Source organism: Nelumbo nucifera, chromosome 6, assembly GCF_055504915.1.
Source record: "Nelumbo nucifera cultivar China Antique chromosome 6, China Antique-T2T, whole genome shotgun sequence".
NCBI lineage: Eukaryota > Viridiplantae > Streptophyta > Magnoliopsida > Proteales > Nelumbonaceae > Nelumbo > Nelumbo nucifera.
The window spans coordinates 33,927,003-33,952,771 of NC_142654.1; the positions used below are offsets into that span (position 1 = coordinate 33,927,003).

Sequence of the window (25,769 nt, forward strand, 5' to 3'; positions counted from 1 at the left end):
CGGTATTGTTGATTGTAATGTTTATCCTCATATAACCTATCCACACACTTGCAATGGGAATAAAACGTAGTTAACGTGATTTTATGAGTTTATTTCCACTGCAGACGTGTCCGAAACTCATTGGTTACTGATAAGGATGCAGCAAATTTGCATTGATAGAAGTAAAGCCTTTTCACACTTTAGCACTTCGGATGATCCCCTCCTCACAAACTTTCCCCACTTCCCTACCTACAATACAATACTGCCGTGTATCAGGAATATCTCCTCACAAACTTCACCAATGCACGCTTATAGTGTCAAGCGGGTAGAAATGTTGAGACCTTACACATTAGTGAGTCGAGTCGAGACAAAGGAATAACTGTCACACCATCCATCCCATCATCGCCGCTGGATTTTTTCATATGGCTTAGATACGCGACACGTGTCCAAGGAGGGTATTTTGGTCGTAAAAAAATAACCATCGCAGAAAAGAATCAAGAACCTTCCCTCCATTGCTTCCCTCGCAGTTGCAACCATGATCATGTTATTTTTGCCGTAGCAAGGCAAACTCGCATCATTTGCGGTCCGAGTACGGCACCATAAAAGACGAGCTATAGTTTCTAGGGTTTTAACTTTTAAGAGTTGCAGAGGTCCTTTTAATGCTCGTTTTTGAAAGTGCTTTGACTGTTTATTGAACCAATCTGATGTTAGCTCAGTATAAGTTTACCTGAGTTGTTGCATGAGCTGAAATTATATTAGAAGTTGGCCATTGTGTTTGCTGTTTAATCTTCGCATTTGGTCCGTTTATTGAACCAATCTGATGTTAGCTCAGTATAATTTTATCTGAGTTGTTGCATGAGCTGAAATTATATTAGAAGTTGGCCATGGTGTTTCCTGTTTAATCTTCGCATTTGGTCCGTTTATTGAACCAATCTGATGTTAGCTCAGTATAAGTTTATCTGAGTTGTTGCATGAGCTGAAATTATATTAGAAGTTGGCCATGGTGTTTCCTGTTTAATCTTCGCATTTGGTCCGTTCAAATGATTCCTTATTCCTTATCGAGTTCTCGTTTCTTTTCTGCTTTTGAACTGTACATTTCTGTTGGTGGAGGCTCCCTTTCTTGTGGAGTTGTTATCTAGTCTTTGAATGTGTGCTTATTTGCTTGTTTTGTAGGGTTCTAATGGTGGTTGATCTAAATGTAACGCATGCTTTGCTATAACCTTTTTTTTTTTCTTTAATCTCGCTTGCATTTTGTGGTACAATTTTTGTGTATTTACGTGTTGTGTGGTTTCTCTCAACCTACATGATTCTTATTTTTAGGGTTTAGCATCTTTTGCTTCAGTGAAGCTGTTGTGAGTTCTTTACATATGTAAGTCGCTATCTCTCGTGTCCATTGAAAGCAATAATGAGCAAGAAGTTTGCATCCACCGAGAAAATTAAGACCTCACATTATAGTTAGGTTAGGCTATAGTTCAATCGGCTTTTTTGTATTTATAGAAGTTTTCTTGTTTATTGGGGTAAGTAAAAGTGACACTGGTATTTACAGAAAAGCTAAAAAGAAATATATGTACTTGCACTTGCCATTAACAAGGATACAAAAGACAATCTAGAGCAACAAGGGGGAAGGTGAGCATAGAATCCTAGGTTCTATTTGCTTGTTACTTACTTTCATGCAATGTTTTAAAAACTGACCCGGAGGCCGAACCATTTTTGCCTCCAGGTCATGGGTCACCGGTTCGACCATTCGGGTGGAACGGGTCATACCGTCCTACATGTATTTAAGGTATATATACGTGTGTATGTATAAAAATATATTTTATCAATTTGAGGCCAAAAAGGTTTTTTTTTTTCCGCAAAAGTAACAGGGCAAGGTGCCTATGGGATGCATAGATCTCAAAAAATTACCCAAAATAAAAAAAAGATCACCCCAATTAGACATCGGAGTGCGAAGCTATGGCCTTTGAAAGTTTGCATGCATTGAGTGTGCAACCCGTGACCCGGTTGAATGGGTCAATGGTTGAACCAGTTGGGTCAAATGGTTCTTGACCAAGTCAATGGTTTTTGACTGCCTGACGGGTTTTGACTGAATCGGACCTGGAATCCTGGCCGGGTGACGGTTCGAACGGTTCAACCGGCCGATCAACGGCAGGTTGAAAAAACACTGCTTTCATGTATGTTGAATATCCCAAAGCTTCCCTGCTGTCCAACATGATGTCATCTTGCTGAGCCAAATTCTACTACTCTATGTCAGCCTCTATGGCTATTCAACCTTCAATTTTACAATTACTACCCATTACTTTCTGCAAGGACCATCCCCTTGACCCAGAACTCAACCATATATGAGGGCAGATCTTTCATTATTGTCTCAAAAAAGAAAGTGATGGAGTAAGAGAGAAAGGAGAAAGGGCTCGAGTGCTTCAAAAATGGTTCAGTGGCTCACCAGATAGAAACAATACAGACAGCTATGTCATAAGGGATGCTCATCTTTTGCACCACCAAGAACAGATAACTATGTCATCAGGGAAACTAAAATTAGGGATGTCAATGGGTTGGGTAGACCTGACAGACCCAAACTGAACTCAGTCATATATGAGAGCAATTCAGTTATTCTTGTCTCAAGAAAGAAAGAAAGTAATATACTGAGAGAGAAGAGAAAGGGCTCTAATGCTTTAAAATGGTTCAGTACACTGTCAATACAGATAGCTATGTCGTCAGGGAAGCTCATCTTATGGACCACCAAGAACAGTGCCAACATGCTTAACTATTCTATTACTAGGAGGAATTCCATATTTAAAACCTGCTGTTTGCCGAATATAAGCGGATACTGAACCATGCTATAGTGGGGTACTGTCTGGAGGATTTTAAATGAGAGGGTCATCCGAGCCTTCTTGGTAGAACAACAGAAAAGATTGTAACAAAGATGTTGAAAATCCATGAGGCAAATAAAACATAAAAGAGCTAAAATGAAAAACATCTTCAAGTTTGGGTAATACTTAGCAAAAAAGGCTATTATTGTGATTAGTTTTGGAGTTAGGATGACTGGTTACTAGTACTACTTTTGCAAAACTTTGTTTTTGTTATTAAAGTTTTCATCATTTTTTGTCATTAACAGTGCTGATGTTTATCTGAAATACTCTAAAGTATTTTACCCAAAAAGACAAAAAGAATAAGGGATCAGTTCACTACTTTTTTCTAATCAACCATGAGAAGCAAATAATTTGCTTTGACATTTTGTTTTTCCTTGGGGTATTTAAGTTTCTTCATTATTAGAGTCTAGTTTTTTTACTAGACAGCTAAAATGGTGCTTATATGTTTTCTTTCTTTCTTTTTGTTCATTTTTTCATTTTTCCCTGAACAGTTTTGAGGAATTCCAGAAAGGGGAGTTCAGGACTTAAGGGATGGTGGGTTCACTTTTATTTATTTATTTTTTCACTTGTTTGTCAACCAAGAAAAAAAGATCCAGAACCTGTGAAATTCCGTTGTTTGGTTCTATTTCCAACATTTATATCTTTTTGTTGTATTTCAATTTACGTAGGATGGTAGCAGTGACAGTGAATGGAGCAATAACTCTGAATGGGAGATTGAAGATGAATTGGAAATTCAGAATTTTCCATCTTTTCCAACTTTGACAGTTCCTGCTCAAGTTCTTGCAGTCTGTGGGAAGGTAAACCTATTCCTCATATGAGAGTGAGCAGTTCCTTTATTGCAGCACTGAAGCAATTGAAACACATACTGTCATTTTGACTGAATTAACTGCAAATCCATATTGTTATAATTTCTTCTTGTTGCCTTTTCTGTTGTAAAGATTCTGTTAACTACATAAAGGAATGATGAATAGAACCAAGGGGATGTCATGTCTACAGTGCCATCTGATGATGAGTTCTTTAATCTTTCACTTTGTAGTTGTCAAACTGGCCATTTCTTACATTGAAATATAGAATTGTCTATAAATGTTTAGTATGCATGTGGAATATAGAGTACTGTTGTATTTGCTGTAGATAAACAAGGTATAACAACAAGATATCCTAAAAAGGAGTTTTGAACAAGGATTAAAATTTTGTCACATATTGCGGCGTTCACTCCTATCGGTTACCCTCTGATATGCCCCTATGCTAAGTGTTTTGGGGTCTGACCTGTTTCAAGGGGTAGACAGGCCTTAAACTGACCCCCCCCCTGAACTGGTTTGAAAAGAAGCCCTAAAAAGAAAATGGCTAAAGATACAAACCGACCGATACGCCCCATCCAGTGTATCGGCCTGTATCAATATTTTGAACCTTGGTTTTGGAAAGAAAAAACAGATATTACAAAGAAAAAGAGAGGTATTTTTGTTAAAGAAAAAAGAGAACAATGATTGAACAAAGAGAACGTACAATACTGGGTTAGGAAAGTAAAACTGCACTACAATATAGTGGTCACTGAAGAGAAGTAAAACAAAGTAAGAATGGCTTCTAACCAGAAACTTTAATTTAGGAAACAAAATAACCATAGAATCAACAGAATTGGCAGGTCAATAAAAATGATGCAGTGGAATATTTCTGTTACAGAACTGCAGACACTTCAATTAACAAGCAATGTCAACTGAATTTCTAAGATTAACTTTTCCTTTGATGGGTAAGGTGCATCATATCAATACAAAATGGGGAATGGAAGTCCATATTCAGTAATTCCATAAGCTGTTCCCTGTTGTTCTATGAACAACCTTACAAAAATGCTAAATCAACATAGAGGGTCTAAAATAAAGCTGTCCTAGGAGTCTGACCGATGCAGGGCATCAAGAATGTCTTTGTTTTATGTGGTTTATGTGCCACATGAGTGCAGGATCTATTCTTAGCAAGATCTTGGTATATAGATCTGAACATCATTGTTTCAATTAGCATCACTCATTGATGTGGACGCGTATTGGGAGCAGCAGCAGCAATGATCCGGTGTTCTCATCCTATCCAATTCGGCAGCAACAATCTTATCCATTCAGCAGATTAGATTAGACTATCTTGTTATTCTTATCTTATTAAGTTAGTAGATTAGATTATCTTATCTTATTAAATTAGGATTAAGAGAGACTTATCTTATTAGATTAGGATTAAGAGAGATTATCTTATCTTATTAGATTAGGATTAAGAGAGACTTATCTTATCTTATCAAGATAGAGTTGGAGGTCTCCCTATTCAACAAGGAGTCTCCCTAAGAGCAGGACTCTTGTAATCTCCTATTTAAGGAGCCACTATTATTGAATAAAGGCATAAAAAATTTCAGTCAAAGAGAAGAGTAAAGGAGAGTTAGGGTGATCTCTTGGACAAATCACCCCTTAGGTCGCCACGATAGGGTCAGCACGCAAAGGGAGGGGCAAGGGGAAACTAGAGGTTCTCCCTGTGGTCCGACCCGTGACAAGATCCTACGCCCGGGCCCATAACATTTTGGTATCAGAGCAAGGCGTCATGGGTGATTTAGAGCAGCTGCCGTCCAGGGTAAACGAACTCGAGCACCGGCTCATGGAGACCAGCTTGGAAGTATGGGAAATCAAGGACGAAGTCAGGGAACTACGGCGTCTGATGGAGTTATTCCTTTCTAGCAAAGAGAGGAACACAGAAGGGGTGACAGCCACTAGCGGCTGCCGACTAGATCTGTCAGAGTCTTCCGGCGAACAGCAGTTCGGAAACCAGGGGGCCGCAGTCATCCCCAAGTACAACAGGTTAGAATTACCGTCGTACAACGACAACAGAGATCCCTTGGGCTGGCTGTACCGGTGCGAGCAGTTTTTTTGAAATCAACGGACAGACGACCGGGATAAGGTAAGCCTAGCCGCCTTTCACTTAACAGAGGAAGCGCAACTCTGGTTCTATCGATTAAAACAGGAAGAACCTGGGCTCAGTTGGACCCAGTTCAAGTCCTACTGCCTTCTTAGATTTGGGCCCCCACTGACAAGCAACCCCTTAGGCGAGCTGATTAACCTTAAACAAACCGGCACAGTGGCAGAATACCAGCGCCAGTTCCAGACCCTCCTCGCGAGGGCATCTTCAGTGCGACCGGACCAGCAGGTAGACATGTTCACCGCTGGGTTAGCAGAACCCCTGCGGGTGGACGTGGAAATGCAGAATCCCCCCAACCTGGTTACAACCATGAATATAGCTCGCACCTTCGAACGCAAACTACAACTCAGCCGCGGAACCTTCAGTATGGGGCGGCCTCCATTAGCATGGACATCCCCGGAACCACTCGGAATGGCTCCATATTCAGCAGCCAGCCAAGAACGGAAGCCACAGACGAGCAACAATTCCAGATCAGCGTCCAGTGGGGAGCAGCGTCGTTGCACCCCCTATTAAGCACTTGTCCAAGGCTGAGATGGCGGAACGCAGGGCGAGGGGACAATGTTTTAATTGCGATGAACTCTACTCAGCAGGGCACAAGTGCAAGAGACTTTTCTGCCTCCTGGTGAAACAAGAGGAAGATGAGGATGAACCCTCTTCATTGGAACCCGATCCAGGAGGGCAAAGTCATTCCACCTATCCGGGATTCCTTTGACGGTGTTTCCCGACACCCATCCTGAATTCGAGCTTGAGGACAAGCTCGTAGTCCAAGAGGGGAGTAATGATGTGGACGCGTATTGGGAGCAACAACAACAATGATCCGGTGTTCTCATCCTATCCAATTCGACAACAACAATCTTATCCATTCAGCAGATTAGATTAGACTATCTTGTTATTCTTATCTTATTGAGTTAGTAGATTAGATTATCTTATCTTATTAGATTAGGATTAAGAGAGACTTATCTTATTAGATTAGGATTAAGAGAGATTATCTTATCTTATTAGATTAGGATTAAGAGAGACTTATCTTATCTTATCAAGATAGAGTTGGAGGTCTTCCTATTCAGCAAGGAGTCTCCCTAAGAGCAGGACTCTTGTAATCTCCTATTTAAGGAGCCACTATTATTGAATAAAGGCATCAAAAAATTCAGTCAAAGAGAAGAGTAAAGGAGAGTTAGGGTGATCTCTTGGACAAATCACCCCTTAGGTCGCCACGATAGGGTCAGCACGCAAAGGGAGGGGCAAGGGAAAACTAGAGGTTCTCCCCGTGGTCCGACCCGTGACGAGATCCTATGCCCGGGCCCATAACACTCATTGTAATCAATTTGGATTTTGGATTTCATAAGAAAGAATCTCTTTCTTATGTTGGTTTCTCCTACGACCAAACAAGAATTTTCATGACAACTTTTCCCAAGCTCCAACTTACTTTAACTCATTGTCTCATTTGGGCTGAATCCTGGCTTCAATTTGTTGGTTTGAGAGGAAAATCAATGTTTTCAACCTGCTGTTGACTCAGCTGGTTGAACCATTTGAACCATCACCCGGCCATGATTTTGTGTCTAGTTCTCCTAAAACCCAGGAATTGGTCAAATACCATCTGACTTGGGCGGTTGAATCATTGACCCATTTGACCTGGTGACTGGGTCATGGGTTACACACTAAATGTGTATGCAAACTTCTGGAGGCCATAATTTTGTGCTTTGATGTCTGATTGGGGTGATCTTTTCTGTTTTGACTGTTGGCAACTTTTTGAGATCCGTCTCCCAAGGCACCAAACCTTGCTATTTTCGCGAAAAAACCCCTTTTTGGCCTCATAATGCAATTTTAGCATTTTTTACATATACAAAATTAATAAATGAATTAAAAAATATAAAATAAATATAATACTTATATTATGTGTATAATATAATTGTACATTTTTATTGATAATCTATCTATGGTGATTATCTATACATTATTTTTTACATATACATTATTTATTGATAGTATAATATAAAATAATACTTGTATATATATATATATGTTGATGATGTGGTACGGTGTGACTCGTTCAACCCTGGCAATCGAATTGGTGACCCATGACCTGGAGTAAAAAATGGTTTGGCCTCTAGGTTGGTTTTTAGAAAGGCATATTGGTACAAGGTGGAGGGAATTAGGAAGGTGAGGGGGGGGGGGGAAGGAACACAAGGCTTTATGTCTATTGGTAAGAATGATTTTTTTTAATCTTTTTTTCTTTCTTTTCTTTTTTTTTATAACAATTTAATAAAATCTATACTACTATTAAAAGTGTGAATGGGAGTGTGTTACTTTTGTTTGACTAAAATACCCCAATTTTTGAATTTGGTCCCTCTCTAATTGTGAGGACAGAAATGCAATTTGAACAACCACTTTTCTCTTCATTCTATCCCTCTCATTAAGTCTTATATTTAAAGTATTAACTCCCATTAACATTTATTGAATCCTATTCTTGACTAGAATACCCCTATTTTGAATTCTTTTGGTAGTAAAAAGTCAAAAAGGGATTTCATTAAACTTCAACGGAAAACAAAAGACGATTTTCAGTTTCTAACAGCGGCTTTAGAACCCTGTGATTACAATCACTTATTTGAAAAGAGAGGACCGAAGACAAAGCCCAATTCGCCAAGCTATGAGCCACACCATTGATTAATTGTTGAGAAAATTGGAACTTAACCGAGAAGAAGTCACACATCGAAAGATCAATGTCAAGCAACATCCCAAATAGAGGGTCACAATGATTGCGGTCATGGCTTGAGATCTTGGAGATCACCTAGAGTGCATCCAACTCAACACCAGGTTAGCGATATTCATCCTCTTTTCTTCCAACAGATCATAATGGCCAAAAGGCTTCAGCCATACCAACTGAGAAGGCAACAGCCCAAACCAGCTCACATCCTAAATCATGATGACAAATGCCAAGCCCTGCCTTTAAAGACCCAGGCTTGACTGTAGCATCACAATTGACCTTAACCTATCCAGTATCCAGAGGGCTCCGTTTGGGCATAGAATGCGTAGATGGAGGATCATGGTCAACACCATCCTTGGTGAATTCAAACAGCAGATTGAGATTCTACTACACAACCTAGTCCCGCTGTCTTTCAACATCCAAAAGAGATGATCGTTCCATGATTTCCAGATGAACTAGTAAACTAAAGCTTTAAAGACTCTACCGTCTCCTTTCTTCCCCAATCAATGAAAGCACTTGACTCAACAACCAAGCTTCTGTCCTCTCTAATTGTGAGGTCACAAAATGTAATTTGAACTACTACATTTCTCCTCATTCAATTCCCTCTCATTTAAGTCTTATATTAGGGTACTAACTCCTATTCTTTTATTGAATCCTATATTAATTAACCATTTAAAAAAAATAAGTGTGACAAAGAATAATTGTTTTTATTGATGATAGAAATAGAATACAAATTTAAAACCAACCAAAAAATAAAGTTGCTTTTCTATTTGGTGGTGAGCCAACAATTCAACCTTTTGGGTCAAAATGTGTCAACCCTTGATGTCATAGCTAAATAATAATAAAAATTTAAAAAGATGAAACACACAAAAGTATAAAAAATACAAAAAGTTTTGTATAAAACACATGGGCACTTCTCTAATATCATATATTCATCATATTTAACAAAAATAAGTGTGACAAACAAAAATAATTTTTAGACAGAAATATAAAATAATTGTAAAAAAAAATGGAAACATATTATTTGCTATCACCACCACCATCATCATCATCAAAAATTTCCACATGCAAAGCACATGCACCCTTACTAGTAAGAAGAAAAGATGGTATATGAGGATGTTCAGATGGACAAGTGGCCAGATTAGGAAGGATAGAACCAGGAAAGTGCATTGTGGGAACTTTGGGAAGTCCTAGTTGGTAACAAGACAGTAGGGAGAAGTCTAAGATAGTCCAATCATGTGTATATAAGTCTATGGTGAGGGGCAATCTAATGCAAATTCAGGACTGAAAAGAGGTGGAGGTAGGACAAAAGGAACTTGGGACGAAGTAATTAGAAATGAACTGAGGGATCACAGTTTACCTGGACTTGTGATCCTGGTAAAGTGCTATGACGAGTGGAGCAAGAAGAAAATGAGACTCAAGTAGAACTTCAAACCAAAGAAGATCATAACCCACAAAATATCCCAGCATAAAATTTCCTCTCAACATATCGCTACCATGAAAGCAGACACAACCGACCATCAGCCCAAAACATACAGACGAAAACCCCACACCACCACATTCATGATGGCTAAAAATTGGGAGCCCGACTTGACAACAAGGACCAACTGAAACCAGACTATCTCCCCAAAACAACACAGAATAAAAGCCACCACTCACAAGAAAAACTTCAAAAGATGAAAACCCAGCTCATCTCTCAATCATAGACCCGGACAAAAGAACACCAACCAATTGATCATATTACATCTTGATTCTTTTCATGCCTCTCTTTGATTCCATTCAAAGAAAGGAAAAAAAATCCTTTTGTACTTTATAAACTGTCCTCTGTCCATCTGTTCCTCCCCTTCCAAATCAGATGAGCCCTCTCTTCAAGTCTTGAAAAAGGCCTTTGCATGGTTCATCCTTCCATATAAGATTTTTGACTCTCTACTGAGTCCTTGCATGACATGTATGTATAAAGGCAGCATCAGTAAAAAATGTTGGGTGCTGCAAGCAAGCAGAAATAGCAAGTTCAAGAACCCACTAGGGTACTACAACTAAGCAGTGGCCCCAAAAACAGAGTGCTAGTACCAATGTGTGTGTGTGGGGGGGGGGGGGTAGCATTGGAAGTATAATTCAACAGTTCAGTGCAGACTGATGTCTTTGTGGCTGGCATTATAGTTATTTCCCCATCAAGATAATTTCAGGGGCATGTTTAGTTCTGTGCATGAATAATTAACAATTTTGCTGATTTCTGTTAAGTATTATCACCACTTATTTCTCAATCTGATCCTCCTTTATAGTCATTTCCCCATCTAGAGAATTTCAGGAGCATTTTTAGTTCTGTGCATGAACAATCAACAATGTTGTTCAGCATGAGTCTGTTGATTTCTGTTGAGTATTATCATCACTTGTTCCTCAATCTGATCCTCCTTTGTAATGTGTTAAAGAAAGATCTGCTGGCTGTTAAATGGATCTCCTATTAATCTAATATTCTTTACCTAGAATCATGATTCCTGACTCATGATAGCAATCTTATTTAATTCTTTACCCATAGATATCGCTAAGTGAGAACGTTCCTCACATCTGACATAAAGCAGGACTCGTTATAATCTCAAACTTGTTTTTCATAGTTTCCCTAGCAAACCAAGTATAACAACTTGGTTTTAATGCAATGTTTTGACAATACTGCTTGTTTCCTCATTCCTTGGTATAATGGTAAAATCTTGGGCTGACAAGCATGGGAACACAGGTTTGAGTCTGAGAGCAGCCACTTTGTGCAATTGGGCAAAGGTTAGAACTGTATCCAGTTAACCACTTCCAAGACTAGCCTTTTTATTTGCTAGTTTTCTCATTATCATTTTATGACTAGTTACCCTTTATTGAAGAAAAATATTTGTATCCAGAGTTATCATGTAAAAATAAAGAGGTATTAAGTAGGGAATGCTGTGAATTGATTTAGCTGTTTGATGTGGGATAGATATATCTGGAAAGTTTCTGGGTTGAATTTTTAGTGATGATCTTTCTTCAATGTATTGATGGCATCTCTGGTAATTGTGGTTCAAAATGGAAATTGCCATTCATGATAGAAGGCCACAATTAAAGTGGTGGGGCTATAGCAGGAAACCAAGAGAGAAAAGGAAGGGAAAAAAAAAACAAAACTGATACTGGAGGGTCCAGTAAATTTTACTTTAAATTGGAAGATATTATTGGCATTTTGTATACAAGAGGAGGTGGTTGTTGGTTAGCTCTCTTCTTAAATTAAAGATGGTGTTTTCAACCCATTGTTGACATGGTTGGTTGGACCATTTGGCGCATCATCCAGTCATGATTCTGGTTTGATTAACCCTAAACCTGCCCTTACTTAAAGAACTGTTGACTTGGTCAGTGATCTGCTGACCTGGGAGGTTAAACCGTCAACCCACTGACCGGTCACAGGTTACAAATTATTACATATGTTTTTTTTCTCTTAATTTTTAAGTTCAATTTTTTTGAATATCATCTATATCCATGTATGTGTGGGCATCCGTAAAATTATGTATCTATATGAATGCATTATTTTCTGCTGAGCCACTGACCCACCACCTGGAGGGAAAAACAGTTTTTAAAACACTGCCTAAGGGTGAATATTATTAAAAATCCTGCCTTTTAGAGTGAAATTGATAAAAGACTAGATCTAAAGGCAGAATGTTTAGCATACTCTTTTATAATAACTTTCCCAAAAACAAATAGTTTAATATAAATAGAAAGATGGGTGATTTTGCACATCAACCAATATCGCAAATTTCTCCCTTTTCTTAAGTAACAATGACTAATTTTGCATCAATTAATGGTGGGTGATAAATTTATAATATGAAGTTGTCCTTGCATGGAGCTTACCCTTGATTTCTTTTTATTATGTCAGAGTACACCTGAAGGCTCTTCATACTCAAATTTGATTTCTCACTTTGTTGGAATGGGCTTCCAGAAAAACATGGTGGCTAAAGCAATTGAGGAAAATGGTTTGTATAGACATTTATTATCAGAAGTAGTAGAGCCTTCAGCTTAATAGGTTGCTCAGAACCTCGTTATGTTGCATATAGGGGAGAGAAATGCAGAAGCAATTCTTGAAACACTCCTTACACACTCGGTAAGCTGATACATCTTCAGTTTCCATTTGTTATGTGCACCATGTCTGGTCAATTTTATTTATACCCTTTTGTTGAGGCGGATCCATTTGATTCACAATTCTCATTATCCTAGAGAACTTTGCTGAATAAGAATCTTTCCAACTTTCATTTCATCCATAGATGTCAAGGTTCTAAGGCAAAGCCAGGTGTTAATGGAGAAGGGGGAGAGAGAGAGAGAATGAAGTCTACCTTCTTCTTCTTCTTTCTCAGCCACCACTGCCACCACCAACTCCTCTTCCTCCTCTTCCTAAGCTGCAGTTAACTGGTATCACCAACACCAATTCCTCCTTTCTCAGCTGCTGCCACTGCTGCCACCACCACCTCATCCTCTTCTTCTTTCTCAGCCACCACGGCTGCAGCTGCCACTGCCACCACCAACTCCTCTTCCTCTTATTCTTTTTCTTTTTAGCCACCTCTTCTCTCTCTCTCTCTCTCTCTCACACACACACACACACACACACACACACACACCCACACACCCACACCCACACACCTTACATTATGGTTTATATGTATTGTAATGATCAGAGGGGTGTCTTGTTCGAACTGGATGGTTGAACTGTTGACCCATCACCTGGAGGGAGAAACAGGTCAGTTTTTAAAATATTGCTTCAAATTGGTGATGTGGATATAGTCAATACACCATGTGCTTATGCCAACTTCATAGCATTAGGTCCAGGCATTTTTTAGCTGGATATGTTAAGGCAACAATTTAAGTGCAGCATTTTATACTTTATATGTGTAAGAAATGGACTTACTCCCATACTGAAATGTCAGGGTAACATAGATCTAGGTAAGAGGCAGCAAGAACCGAAACCCTATATATCAAACCATAACATCTAAGAACATGTTGATAAAAGCCATATTATGTTAGGCTCATGCCAAGTTGTAGGTGGTGTGCATGCATCATATCATGTTTATTTGCCCTACTTTAATTTCAGTAATTCAACAAAGCTTTCTTGGATATACTTCCTATGCAATAATTTCTTGGCATTAACGTTTTCTTCTTTGACTCCTATAGGTTCTTGAGAAATCCCCTCCAGACTACGAAATTATTCCATCAGACACAAGTTATTTAGAAAGGAAACAAGATACTCTTGATGAATACTCCAATATAGACAGCAGTCCTGGAAACGAGGTAATTCATTTTATTGGTTGCTATTACTGTATTCATATCCATGGATACGGGATACGCCACAACTGGGTATGTATCCCATGAATCGTGCATATCAGCACAATACACCTTTATAGCAGGCCGTATCAAACTGTATTGGTGGATACAGTCCGATATGCATCGATACGGAAGTGTATTGGTGCCTAGTTTTTGGTATTGTTGATCACAATATTTCTCTTCATATAACCTATTAAAGTGTGAGTTTCTCATGTGTTTATACCTTAGTCACAGATAATTCAGCTCTAGATTAGTGTTATTAATGTATTTATGGGATTTGCATGCATTTCCTAGCGTATCCAAGTGTTTCGATATCTTTCGTCTGTATCCATGCGTTTTGATTTCTTTCATCTGTATCAATGCGTTTCCACAGCATACCTGTATCTGTATCTGAGCTGTCTGATACGATACCCGATGCATCCAATTGAATTCGAATTTTAATTGACCTCCCATGCATTCAATTGGATTTTGGATTGAATTTGGATGGAGGACTTTCAATATCAAATTGAACTTGGATTTATATACATCTGATCTGAGTCCGATCCAATTATGGGCCTACTTTTATTGCATGTGTTGAATGCATTAAATCTTACTTGTCTATGACAATCTTATCGTCCCATGGACCATGGTCAGCTCTTGATCAACCATGAGATGCATTCATTTTCCTCTAACCAAACCTGCGATGCCTAAATGTTTGAAATGTCAGTGTCAGTGAAAATGTTGGTCGTGCAAATATGGGCAACATGTTGGAAATGTTGTAAAAATTATAGACATGGCGGAAACATTGTGAAATGTGAGAAAATATACAATGATGTTTAATGAAATGATAGAATCATAGATAATAGAGTAAGTTATCTTTTATACTTTTAAGTTAAAAACTACATGATAGATTAAGTTCAAGCAAAAGTTGAATTCTCAGAATGTGCTAATGGTTCCAATAGATCAACCAAATAGTTTTTTTTTAATTGATAGATCAACCAAATAGTTAAAAAAAAGGTTTATTACATAAACAAAAACTAGATTTAACGTCACATTCAAAAAGAATTTTGAGCTGCCACTTATCAAAAAAAAAAAAAAAAAGAATTTTGAGCTGTCTCAAAGTAGTCATCATCTCTATTAGGTAGGTAATAATACTATTGCTCCACATATTTGCAATATGGTTGCCAACTCATCATGTTACAATACCATCTTGTATATTCCCCATAATGCTGGTAGCATTCATTGGGGAATATGTTTTGTCCAGTAATATTTCATGCAAGTATCCATGGAGATGGACATATTGGAAAATATGTTGATATTTTAAACCATGGATATGCCTCCATAACCATTCCTAATTGGTTATGGAGAGAGAGAGGTTTAAATTTGAAATGGGGATGTTGCTAGGCAATTATATGAATAAGAAAACTAGTATCCTATCCCCCCAGATTGAGAATCTGGATCATTTAGAGGCTGGGGGATAGAAGGTGGCAACTGGAATAGGTTATAACTTGATTCTGGCTTGAAGTTGAATTGGTAATGTTGCTAGGCAATTATATTAATAGGAAAAGTACTATCCTATCCCAGGTTGAGAATCTTGGAGGCTGTGAAGACTATGACTAATGCAGAGAGGGAAAGAAGGCGACAACTAGAATAGGTTATGATTTGATTCTGTAAAAGAGAGAATCTATTGGAGACAAATAAATATGCAAGTGGGTTACTGAGAGTGTTGTTAATCCTATGTACTTACATTCTTTGTCTGATGGTAATGTTAAGGAAATCTATGTGTGTATGTTCTGTAGAAATCAATCAGTCAAAATTTCAGTTCCAACTATCTTGGAACCAAAAGTCAGAAGTATGATAGGCATGATATTTATGATTCAATTTGGAATTTTGACTCCAAATTTGAGATATTGGCTTATGATCTCTTTGTTTTGAGCGAATGGAGGTTGACTGGTGGAAGGAGGTTACAAGATAATCAAATAGATGTCAGGTGGTTCAAATTGGCCATGACCTTTTGTTACATTCAATCAGGGAGGTGAGAGCTTTGGTTTCCAGATTGCATATCTTGTCAGAAGAATCCTAAGGTCTGCTAATTTTTGGCCTCAGGAGGCCTTGGTCCTTGGTCCTTGTTGTGGGGTTGGTCTTGTACTTCTGCTTGTTTTCTGTCTCATTTTCTATTTTGATTCTTAATAAATTTTTTGTAATCAATAAAAAAGATGCAGTCATGCTTACTGTTGCAGAGACAGGTATGGATCCATTTGGCATATTCTGAACCTTTTGGGTAATATCATCAATCCTATCATTAAACAAGTCAAGAAACTCATAAGAATGGAAAATGAAACAACAAAGAAATAATGTGAATAATTGGAAAATCTGGACCAGGAAAATATCTCCATCAAATAGATAGTATAAATTTAACCATTAATGGTTCCACAAAGGAGCAGGGTCTAGAGCTTAGAAAATTCAGAGGTTTAAAAGTAACAGAAAAGCTTATACATGTTAGTTGGATGTTAGATCTACGATTATATTGTTCATGGATCAGTGGGTACAAAATTGTGCTTCAGCATATATGCAGAAGGTTGAGCATATATTCTGTCTTTTTCTTCTCCTTCTGTAGCTCTCTCAGCTTTGCAGCCATTATTGAGTATCAGCACTATTTAATATCTTGCGTGTGAGTGTTATGTTTGTTTTTGCAAGAAGCTTAGTTCTTTATGTAAGTTAACCAATTTGGTTTTTCTCCCAGGAAAGAACTGATAAATCATCTGACAATGAGAAGAAATTGCTGTTCTTAGTTGAGATGGGCTTTTCATTGGATGAGGCTTCATCTGCTATGGCTAATTGTGGTCTGTATCTAGCAGTGAAATTGATTTTATTACATCTTTGTGATTGTTAGATATTAGACATGAAACCATTAACAGATTCATCACAGTACCAAAAAAATTTCTAGTTGTTGGGAACCGGTTGGTAGCAGCATATCCTGTTAATGATACTAAAGATCTTTCCTGTACAACTGGAACACATTCTAATCAATCCAGACTGTTTAATCTGGAACAGTGATTTAAAAGGCGTGCCTAGGCGCTTAGGCAAGGACGCAAAGCACATTTTAAGGTATGTGCCTTGCCTAGGTCCTACGAGCAGCAGTTTCAAAAGGCATGCGCCTGGTGTGTAGGGGTGGCAACGAGCCGAGCTTTTCATGAGCTGTTCGAGCTCGGCTCGGTTTCAACGGAGCTCGAGCTCGAGCTCAAGCCCAATTCAGTGGCTCGATTATTAAGCGAGCCGAGCTTGAGCCTACTAGAGCTCGGCTCGTGAGGGTCGCGAGCCGGCTCAAATATATATATATATATATATATATATAATATATATAATACATAATTATTATAATTCTTAATTTTTTAAATATAAAATAATTTTTTTATATATAATTTTTGTTCTTATAAAATATTTTTTCTCAAAATCGAGCTTGAGCCGAGCCGAGCTCGAACTTGGTACTATTTGGGTCGGCTCAGCTCGAATCCACCCCTACTAGTGTGCCTTGCGCTTCAGCCCAAGCATGTGCCTTTTGTTCATTTTTGAACACTGAAGCTCCGAGAATCCCCTATTTGATAATGTTGTTCATTCATTCATCCTAGTAAAATATCTTCTTAAAAGACAATTAATATTAGAAAATCATTTGTTTTTGTGTAAGGATTAAAAGTTTAAGACCCTAACATGGATTTGTTTGGGCTTGCCTCGAGGGGCTTGGTACAAAGGCAGCTCGTGGAATTAGGAATGCAAGATGTTTTACATCAAATTAGCTATTTATTTTTGTGTAAGGATTAAAAATTTAAGACCCTAACATGGATTTGTTTGGGCTTGCCTCGAGGGGCTTGGTACAAAGGCAGCACGTAAAATCAGGAATGCAAGATGTTTTACATCACATTAGCTATTTGAAGTAATGCAATTGAGGAAAAAAAAAGAGGTAGGTTTTACATGCTTGAAAATGTTTTATATGTTTGATTTTATTCTTAAATTTTCATTTGAATGTGTTTTACACGTTATGTTTATGTATTTTAATTTTAGATAATAGGTTTTTAAAACATTTATTTTAAAATTTAAGTTTATATTTTTTATTAATATTATGTTTAATATTTTTATTTTTTGGCATTTTATTTGAACTTTATGACATTTTTTCCTTTTTTTTGTCATTTTTGTATTTTTGTGCCTTGCTTCAAAAAGGTGTGCCCCTTGCCTTGCACCTTGGGCACAAATTGCCCCTTGCGCTTTTTTTTTTTTTTTGCGCCTTGTGCTTTTAAAACACTGATATGAAATTCATAATGCATCTAAAGAAATTCTTTTCAATGGTGGGAATGATGACATGAGATTTTCATTTGCTGCTTTGAAACAAGTTTTCCTTGTTTTAAAACTGCCCAAGGTCAATAATAAATTAAAAAGAAGTATCACCCAATTTGGTTGAAGAATCACCTAAATGGTTGCTTTGCTTTGAACAAAATGGCCCAGCTTGTAAGTTCAGGTTTAACCATGTTTCATTTTAGTGAAACATATTTATTCCTGCTTTAATGCTTCTCACCAGAATTTTCTTTTTGTCTTGAATAGTCTGCACGATCAATATAGTGTAAATCATGGCTGCAAATGTATATCATATGCTCCACTCAGCAAAGCCTTGTTTCTGTGTTATGCTCCACTCAGCAAAGCCTTATCTTGACTACCTGAGCTTGCTTTCACAGTTCTACCCTATCAAAGGTTTTATTGCTAGTGTCTTGGTTCAAAATATTTGCAGGTCCAGGTACATCAATTGTGGAGTTGATGGACTTTATATATTCTGGACGAATGGAGAAGACAGCTAGTAGTTCACTGAGCACACCACAACCAACTTCAGATGAAGATGAGGTGCTCCCTTTCCCATCTTTTCGCGCATGGGATATGATATTCAATGCTTTATAGATAGGTTGTGATGTTGCTACCTTTTACTGCTGCTTTTGATCACTAGAAACCTTTTTGACCCACAATTGCTTCTGTTGTTTTATATCAAGTAGATTATTTTCTTACTTGTTTGATGTCTCATCTTTTTAATAGCTTGGCCCCAATCACTCCCACAGTGGTCCTGCAGATAAAAAGAGAAAGTGCTTTGAACACGAGGACAGGTGGAAAAGAAAATATGATTCATGGCGAATGAATCAAAAAGAATCAAGGAAGAAACAAAAGAAACTTTTTGAAAATGAAGATGATGAGACAGTTCATACATCAAAACACATGGTAGGATTTGGAGTCCCTAATGGACCTAAGCCCATATTCCAGGATAGAACAATTCCCCCAGCAGCTGTTGGGCGTCCCTACTTCTACTATGAAAATGTGGCTATTGCTCCTAAAGGGGTATGGAGTACCATCTCCCGCTTCTTATATGATATCGAGCCCGAGTTTGTGGACTCCATGTATTTCTGTGCAGCTGCAAGGAAAAGAGGTTATATTCATAATCTCCCAATCCATGGTAGATTTCCTCTCCAACCAATTCCACCACTTGCAATCCAAGAAGCATTTCCTTTGTCCAAGAAATGGTGGCCGTCTTGGGACAAAAGAACAAAACTCAACTGTCTCAACACTTGCACAGCCAGTGCAAAATTGACAGAGAGGATTCGGTGTGCCCTTGAAATGTGGGATGAGGAGCCGCCTCTAAAGACTCAAAAATATGTTCTTTATGAATGTAAAAAATGGAATTTAGTTTGGGTTGGCAGAAATAAGGCTGCTCCACTTGAGCCTGATGAAATAGAGATGTTGCTAGGGTACCCAAAGAACCATACTAGGGGAGGTGGAACCAGTAGGACGGAGAGATTTAGGGCACTTGGTAATTCATTTCAGGTCTGCGTTCCTGCAACGTCTACTCATGTCCTCTTTTGTTTGCTCAAATAAATTCTGAATTTCCATTAACAACTAAATGGATTCCAGGTTGACACTGTGGCCTTCCATCTCTCGGTTTTGAAGAATATGTTCCCAAATGGCATTTCAGTACTTTCTCTCTTCTCTGGTATTGGGGGTGCTGAAGTTGCTCTGCATCGACTGGGTATTCCCTTGAAAAATGTAGTTTCCATAGAGATTTCAGAAATTAACAGAAATATCCTTCGAAGCTGGTGGGATCAGACAAACCAGAAAGGAAATCTGATCCACATTGCCGATGTTCAGCGGCTGACGATTCATAAGTTGGAACAGTTTATTAACTCATTTGGTGGATTTGATCTTATTATTGGTGGGAGCCCGTGTAATAATCTTACAGGCAGCAACAGAGTAAGCAGGCATGGACTTGACGGAAAAGACTCAGGTCTGTTCTATGACTACTTTCGCATTCTAGATATTGTCAAGACAATTATGATAGGGTAAAAATTCATGATTCTGCAAGGACAAAAAATCTGAAAGGGCAACAACCAACAATGCTATGCTACAAAATGTTAGAATTTGTTTTTTGTTTTTTTCTGTTGTTCCAGACCTCTTTCTGGACTTGCTATGACATTTAGAAATAGTATGTATGGATCTGCATGGTAACATGTCCAGTGAACCTATATTATAAACATTACCTTGTTTGCTACTTGGTTTGGTTTGTTTTATATGATTCGCCGATCGAACCCAGATTTCCTACTCACTCTCCACCCGCCGTGAATTGCAGCCACATATCAAAATTCTTTCTTTTGACACATGTCCTGGTTCTAATATTTACGGTTTGAACAGGGGCCTTTTATTGGAAGGACCTTTTTTTCTTCCGAATTTACAGAAGAAATCCTCAAGCCGATTAAAGTTTGGATGATAATATGGCATGGGCTTATTGGAATGTATATTACAAAACTTGTTACAGGTTATATGATTCGAAAAAGGAATAACTAACAGCCCGCTAAATGATTCGAAATCACAAACAAAACATGGGAATAGTGTTTAGATATACTAACACGGCTAGACGGGCGAATGGGAAGAAAAACAAGAGAAAAAACGTACCTGCAGAGAGATCGACCACCACGGTGTCAGATGTCATATTCTGTTGGGCGAAAGGTTGAGGAAGACAAATCAACTGGAAGAAGGGACGGAAAACTATGAATGAGAGAGGGTTATCGAGTATGGCCATGTTTTTGTGCGGTTTAACTGTAATATATTCCTAATGAGATGTTCTCCATATGTGGCTGCGATGTTATGTGGGTAGACGTTGGAGTCTGTGTTGGCAGGAGGTCTGGACTCAAACTTTTCGCTTTTAAATTGGAAAAATTTCACTTTGGTACTTTGAAATTTGGGATAATGTTATCCGGTCTTTTATATGTCTTCTTTTGAAGGGTAGTTTTGACATTTTCAGTAGATAACTGACGGTCGATTAATGACAGGGACCAACTTGACATTTTATGAAAATTTAGTTACTACATTGACACATTTGCAAGTTTGGGTACTAATTTGACACTACCCCCAAAGTTCATTTTGGTATTGATTATTCACCTTTTGCCCTTATAGGGGCTGTAATTTAATTTTCATGGCATAGTATCACAAACCAAGGTTTTAAAAACCAATCTGGAAAGGAAACAGAACCGTTTTAGTTACCGGTTTCCAGGTCAGCGGTTCGACTGTCCGGGTTGAACAGTTTGCATTAGGGCAAATATTTATATGAGATTTGAGAAAAGAGAATTGGAGAAGAGATGTTGTTGGCTGAGAAAGAAGAAAAGGAAAAAACGAAAGAAAGGAAGGAAAAAGCAAAAAAAAGAAAAGAAGAGAAAAGAAAGGAGGAAAGGAGGGAAGAAGAGAGAAGAGGAGGATGATTTGATGTTCACTCGTAATGGCGAAGACGAGGCAATGGCAATAGACACATATCTGAGATCTGAAAACATTGCCGCAAACTTTACCTAGCAATATTACACTTTTCTCAAAGATGGATTTAGAGCCATTAATAATGGGGCTCAAAACCGCATCGCATCTAGGACTTACCCAGTTATATGCCAACCAAGCCACCACTCGATTGGTTAGAGGGTTTGATCTTTGATGTTTGTTATCAGTGTTATTCCCATTAAAAAGGCCTTATAGGCGGGCAACAACAAGATCTTTGTTGTCCGACGACTGTGTGGAGCAATTGGGACAATGCCAAGATCAACATGATGGCAAATTTCATGAAATTTTTTTTTTGTTGTTGAAAAATTGTTGCTGCAAAGGTAAGCCAATAATCAGTGAAGGAGATTCACTCCTAGTCATCAATCAATATCCTATAAAATTAATATAATCGAACATACCTTGGAGATGTACATCCATGGCTTTCAAAATCGGATAGGACCGGATGATCGGATCGGAAAAATCGGGAATTGGTCAGGTGATTGGTTCTATTTTTCACGAAAATTAGATTTTTGTAAAAAACCGTTGATTTGGTCAACAAACCGTTGATCCGGGCAGTTGAATCATTCAAACTGTTCAACAATTTTGACCATTTTTTATTTTTTATAGTTTTTTGTCAGAACGCCGACCATTCAGTTTGAACAGTCAGACCGTTCAACCCGGGAACCAGACCCCTGACTGGTTCAGTCTCTGGGTCGGGTTTAAAAACCTTGTGCACATCCCCATCGGAGGATTGCAAGAGGATAGTGCAAAGGGAGTACATGATGCCGGACCTCTTATTCATACACTCATCGAAAAGGAAACGCAGCAGCTGACTGGTTGGCCGGTAAAATCTCATTTTACTAAAATAGCATCGACTAGCTACGCCTGGTTTCAGATTGTGCCATTTGGATTTAATTCTGGTTTGTAACTGTGGAAAAACATTCTGTTTTAGTTGCTTCTTTGAGCTGAATCTCATTAGAGCAGGTTGATTAGGTTTGCAAGCCCACGTTTGAAAGAGGTGATTTTTCCTACTAGATCCCACAACATGCCAAATGTCTTGAATAACACTTCAGGTGTTGCATGAAAGGTTGATCTTTCTGTTGATTGAGTCTATTGTAAGCTTCGAGTCCCCTTTAATGGTGATGCTGAATTAGTTCAAGTCAACAGCAGAGAACACAAGCTTCCTTTTCCGCCTGTGATTGTTTACTAAAGAATGCATCAATTGGAAGTAGATAATATATCTTATGTTAAAAATTAATTTCCATTTTTTATTGTGCATCAATTGGTAATAGATAATATATCTTATGTTAACAATTAATTTCTATTTGTTTTATTGTGCAATGTTTTCACAAAGGATGTAGACCTGTTCACACGTCAGGCTTCAGGCCCAACTTTAACTGTTTTGGGCTTCGGCTTTGGATCAGTACTATTCAAATTTTGCCGGAAGCCAAGCCCAAACCCGCCCTATGAACAAGTCTAAATGGATGAAACATTAAAAATAACAGAAGTTTGTAAATATACATTTTCATTTGAATTTTGAAACTGATTTAACATGGTTTTAAAAAATGACTTAAAAACGGAAGCATTCTAGCCACCAGTTTCTGGGTCGATGGGTCGATAGTTCAACTGTTCGGTTTGAACGAACGGGTTGTTCTGACAAAAAATTAAAATTAAAAATGGCCAAAACTGTTGAATGGGTCGACAATTTGATCACCTGGGTCAATGGGTCATTGACTGATTCAATAGTTTTTGGCTAGGGACCAGGTTTGGGGTAAAATGGAACCAGTTGCCTAGACGGTTTCTGGGCCAAACGGTCTGACCATCTGAGTCAACGACAGTTAAAAAACCATGTGATTTAATATAAATTTTGGAACTGATTTGATATGGTTTTAAAAAACAACCCGGAAATGGAACCGTTCTTGATGGAGCGCAATTCGGTCGGTCCTAACTGTCAACAATCTTGCCTCTGACTGGAGCAAAAGGTGCCTGAAACGGGGAAGAAAGCGAGTAGTCTCCGAGGAGGAACCCGGTGAGAGTACTCCAAAGCTCAAGTTAGTATTTTCTCAAAGGCAAGATAAAAAACCAGATGGCGCAAAGTTATCACGTACCTCCATTCTTGGGGGAAAGAGGGCCTTTTATAACCACTTTGCACACTCACTCCCAAGCTCCTGTCAGGTCGGGTATCATTACCTCTGCACTTCTACCAGTTCGGGTGTCATCACCTCTGCTGGGGCAGACAACCGCCATTGCTCTCTTTGTTGGAGTCGTCTCTGTAACTGGAGGTGGCGGTGGCAAGTGGCCGTTGAAGTGCGGCTGTCAAGCGTCAAATCCTAAGTCAGTCAGGCGCGCCGCCTCAGGATACAAATTCCTTTGGTGTCAGGTACGGTTGTTCAGTTCGGCGGCCTGGAGACGAAGTGCCGGAGTGGTGTGCGAGGTGAAGTCTTGAGTTTGGATGGAAGTGTGGCCTGAACTGCCCTGGGGTGGGCCAGTTCGGGTTGTTGCCCTTTGCGCTCCTCGTAAGGCTTGGGGTCAAAGGGAGAGTTCGGGCTCCTTTTGGGGAGCTCGGACCGCTGGTTCCTCCTCTCGGAGCTCATGCCTTGAGCGTACTGTCGTGCCGAGCTGTCGCTCCTGCCAGGTCACCCTCGGTTGCTTCCACGTGTTGGGTGGCCAAGAGGTCGGGCCAAATCTTCCTCCATTAATTGCCCCCCACTCCTTGTGCTAAGGGTCTTGCCCTAGCGCGGGGAGTTCACGAGCTAACGGGTGGATTTGACCCGTACTTCAAACCAGTTGACTGACGGCGTGAAGTGTGCGTACGTCAGGAGATTTCCGGATTCCTCGAGCGCCAAAAAGTCAGAAAACACGTCAATCCGTCTTTAAATGCTGGGAGACGTGACGGCGGGCGTTATTTCAAATTCAAAAAATGCGCCACTGCTGCCTTCAATGCTGGGAGACGTGTGTCGGCGCCACTTCGGTTTCCAAAGATGTGCGGCCAGTCACGTCTCGGTCTTAGGAGGAGTGCGGTCAGCTTGATCGTGAGCCATTGGATTTGCCTCGATCAGAGCCGTCGGTTTTCAGTCACTGTGGGTATAAATAGTGGGGGACCCCCAGTCGCTTTCCATCGCCATTCTCCTGCGTTCGCTTCTTGAGCTCGCGTCCAAGTTTTAGCTCGCGTCAACCTTCCGTAGTCCGTTAGCTTTTTCCGGGTGAGTCAGTACTTTTTCCTGGTTTTCCTTTCCTCCCAATGTCTAGCTCGGACAGCTTCTTGAGGGGGTCAGATGCAGGTTTCATGAATCGAGCTGCAACCCCTGACAGCCTTAGTGAGCCCGAGGTAGAGCTCGAGAGAGAGCTCGAGGAAGAGTTCGAACCCGTAGGCCGAGTCACCTCGGGTAGTTTGGCATCCTCCTCCCGTCGAGGTCGGACGTTAGACAAGTTCGGGTCCTCAACCATGACGCCTGAGGGGCTTTACTCCCTTATCACCTAGTTCAACCTGCCCGGGGAGTATACTTACTTTATACCCTCGGGCGACTTCCCTTGGGAACACGGTTCGGACGAGATCGTGATGTTCCGGGAGCAGCTCGTTGCCGGGCTACGCCTACCTTTCCACCCTCTTATCGTCGAGGTTATGAACCATTTCGGTGTCACCGTCGATCAGCTCCACCCAAACTCTATCCGCAATTTGGTTGGGACTATATTCCTCTTTTGCGAACACATTCTGCCTTTAGACATAGAGATCTTCTCTTCTATTCTCATGCTTAAGAAGCAAGTGGGTCCCCTTTCCGAGCGTAGGCGGGCGTACTACCTGTCTCCTCGCCCGGGGTTCAAGCTTTTACACGATCTTCCCAACAAGGTCTCGGCGTGGAAACGAGACTACTTCGTGGTACGAAGTGCAACGGGGTGGCCGTTCCAAACCGGGTGGGGGTTGGCTGCCCCTGACCCCGGTGTTACGCTAGATAGGGAGACGGCGAAGGGCCTCCGGGACTAGGCCCGGCTCGGGCTAAAATGCCACCATTATCTGACGGAGGCCAAGCTCATCCAGGCCGGCCTGAGTTCGAGTAGGTTCCTTGCTCAGAGGCTTGCCTTTGTTTTGCTTTCCATTCTTTCGTTTTCCTGATGCCGAGTTCTTTTTGCAGGTGTGATGGACGCAGAAAAGACTCACGGTG

General features: G+C 39.6%; 1 protein-coding gene and 1 long non-coding RNA gene across 13 annotated transcripts; one reads left to right on the forward strand and one right to left on the reverse strand.

Annotated features, from left to right (window-relative positions):
* Positions 1–473: 473 nt before the first annotated feature.
* Positions 474–20,344, forward strand: LOC104606436 (DNA (cytosine-5)-methyltransferase DRM2-like). Of its 12 annotated transcripts, none has more exons than XM_010271633.2 (11): positions 497–1,605; positions 1,700–1,762; positions 3,338–3,380; positions 3,515–3,643; positions 12,371–12,467; positions 12,549–12,595; positions 13,657–13,773; positions 16,529–16,628; positions 18,563–18,672; positions 18,859–19,638; positions 19,726–20,344. In XM_010271633.2, the coding sequence occupies exons 3-11, from the start codon at positions 3,378–3,380 to the stop codon at positions 20,152–20,154; spliced, it is 1,812 nt and encodes a 603-aa protein (XP_010269935.1). In that variant the 5' UTR covers positions 497–1,605; positions 1,700–1,762; positions 3,338–3,377; the 3' UTR covers positions 20,155–20,344. The 12 variants fall into 12 exon arrangements, with proteins under 12 accessions (XP_010269941.1, XP_010269938.1, XP_088746089.1 ...); XM_088889962.1 differs by having other exon boundaries at positions 497–1,438; positions 1,526–1,605; positions 1,700–3,380; XM_088889964.1 differs by lacking the exon at positions 1,700–1,762 and having other exon boundaries at positions 497–1,438; positions 1,526–1,605.
* Positions 13,780–21,018, reverse strand: LOC148790748 (uncharacterized). The gene is made up of 3 exons (XR_016077471.1): positions 20,761–21,018; positions 16,018–16,081; positions 13,780–14,492 (listed from the first exon to the last, which is right to left on the reverse strand). It is a non-coding gene; the product is annotated as an uncharacterized LOC148790748 (long non-coding RNA).
* Between the last annotated feature and the right edge of the window lie 4,751 nt (positions 21,019–25,769).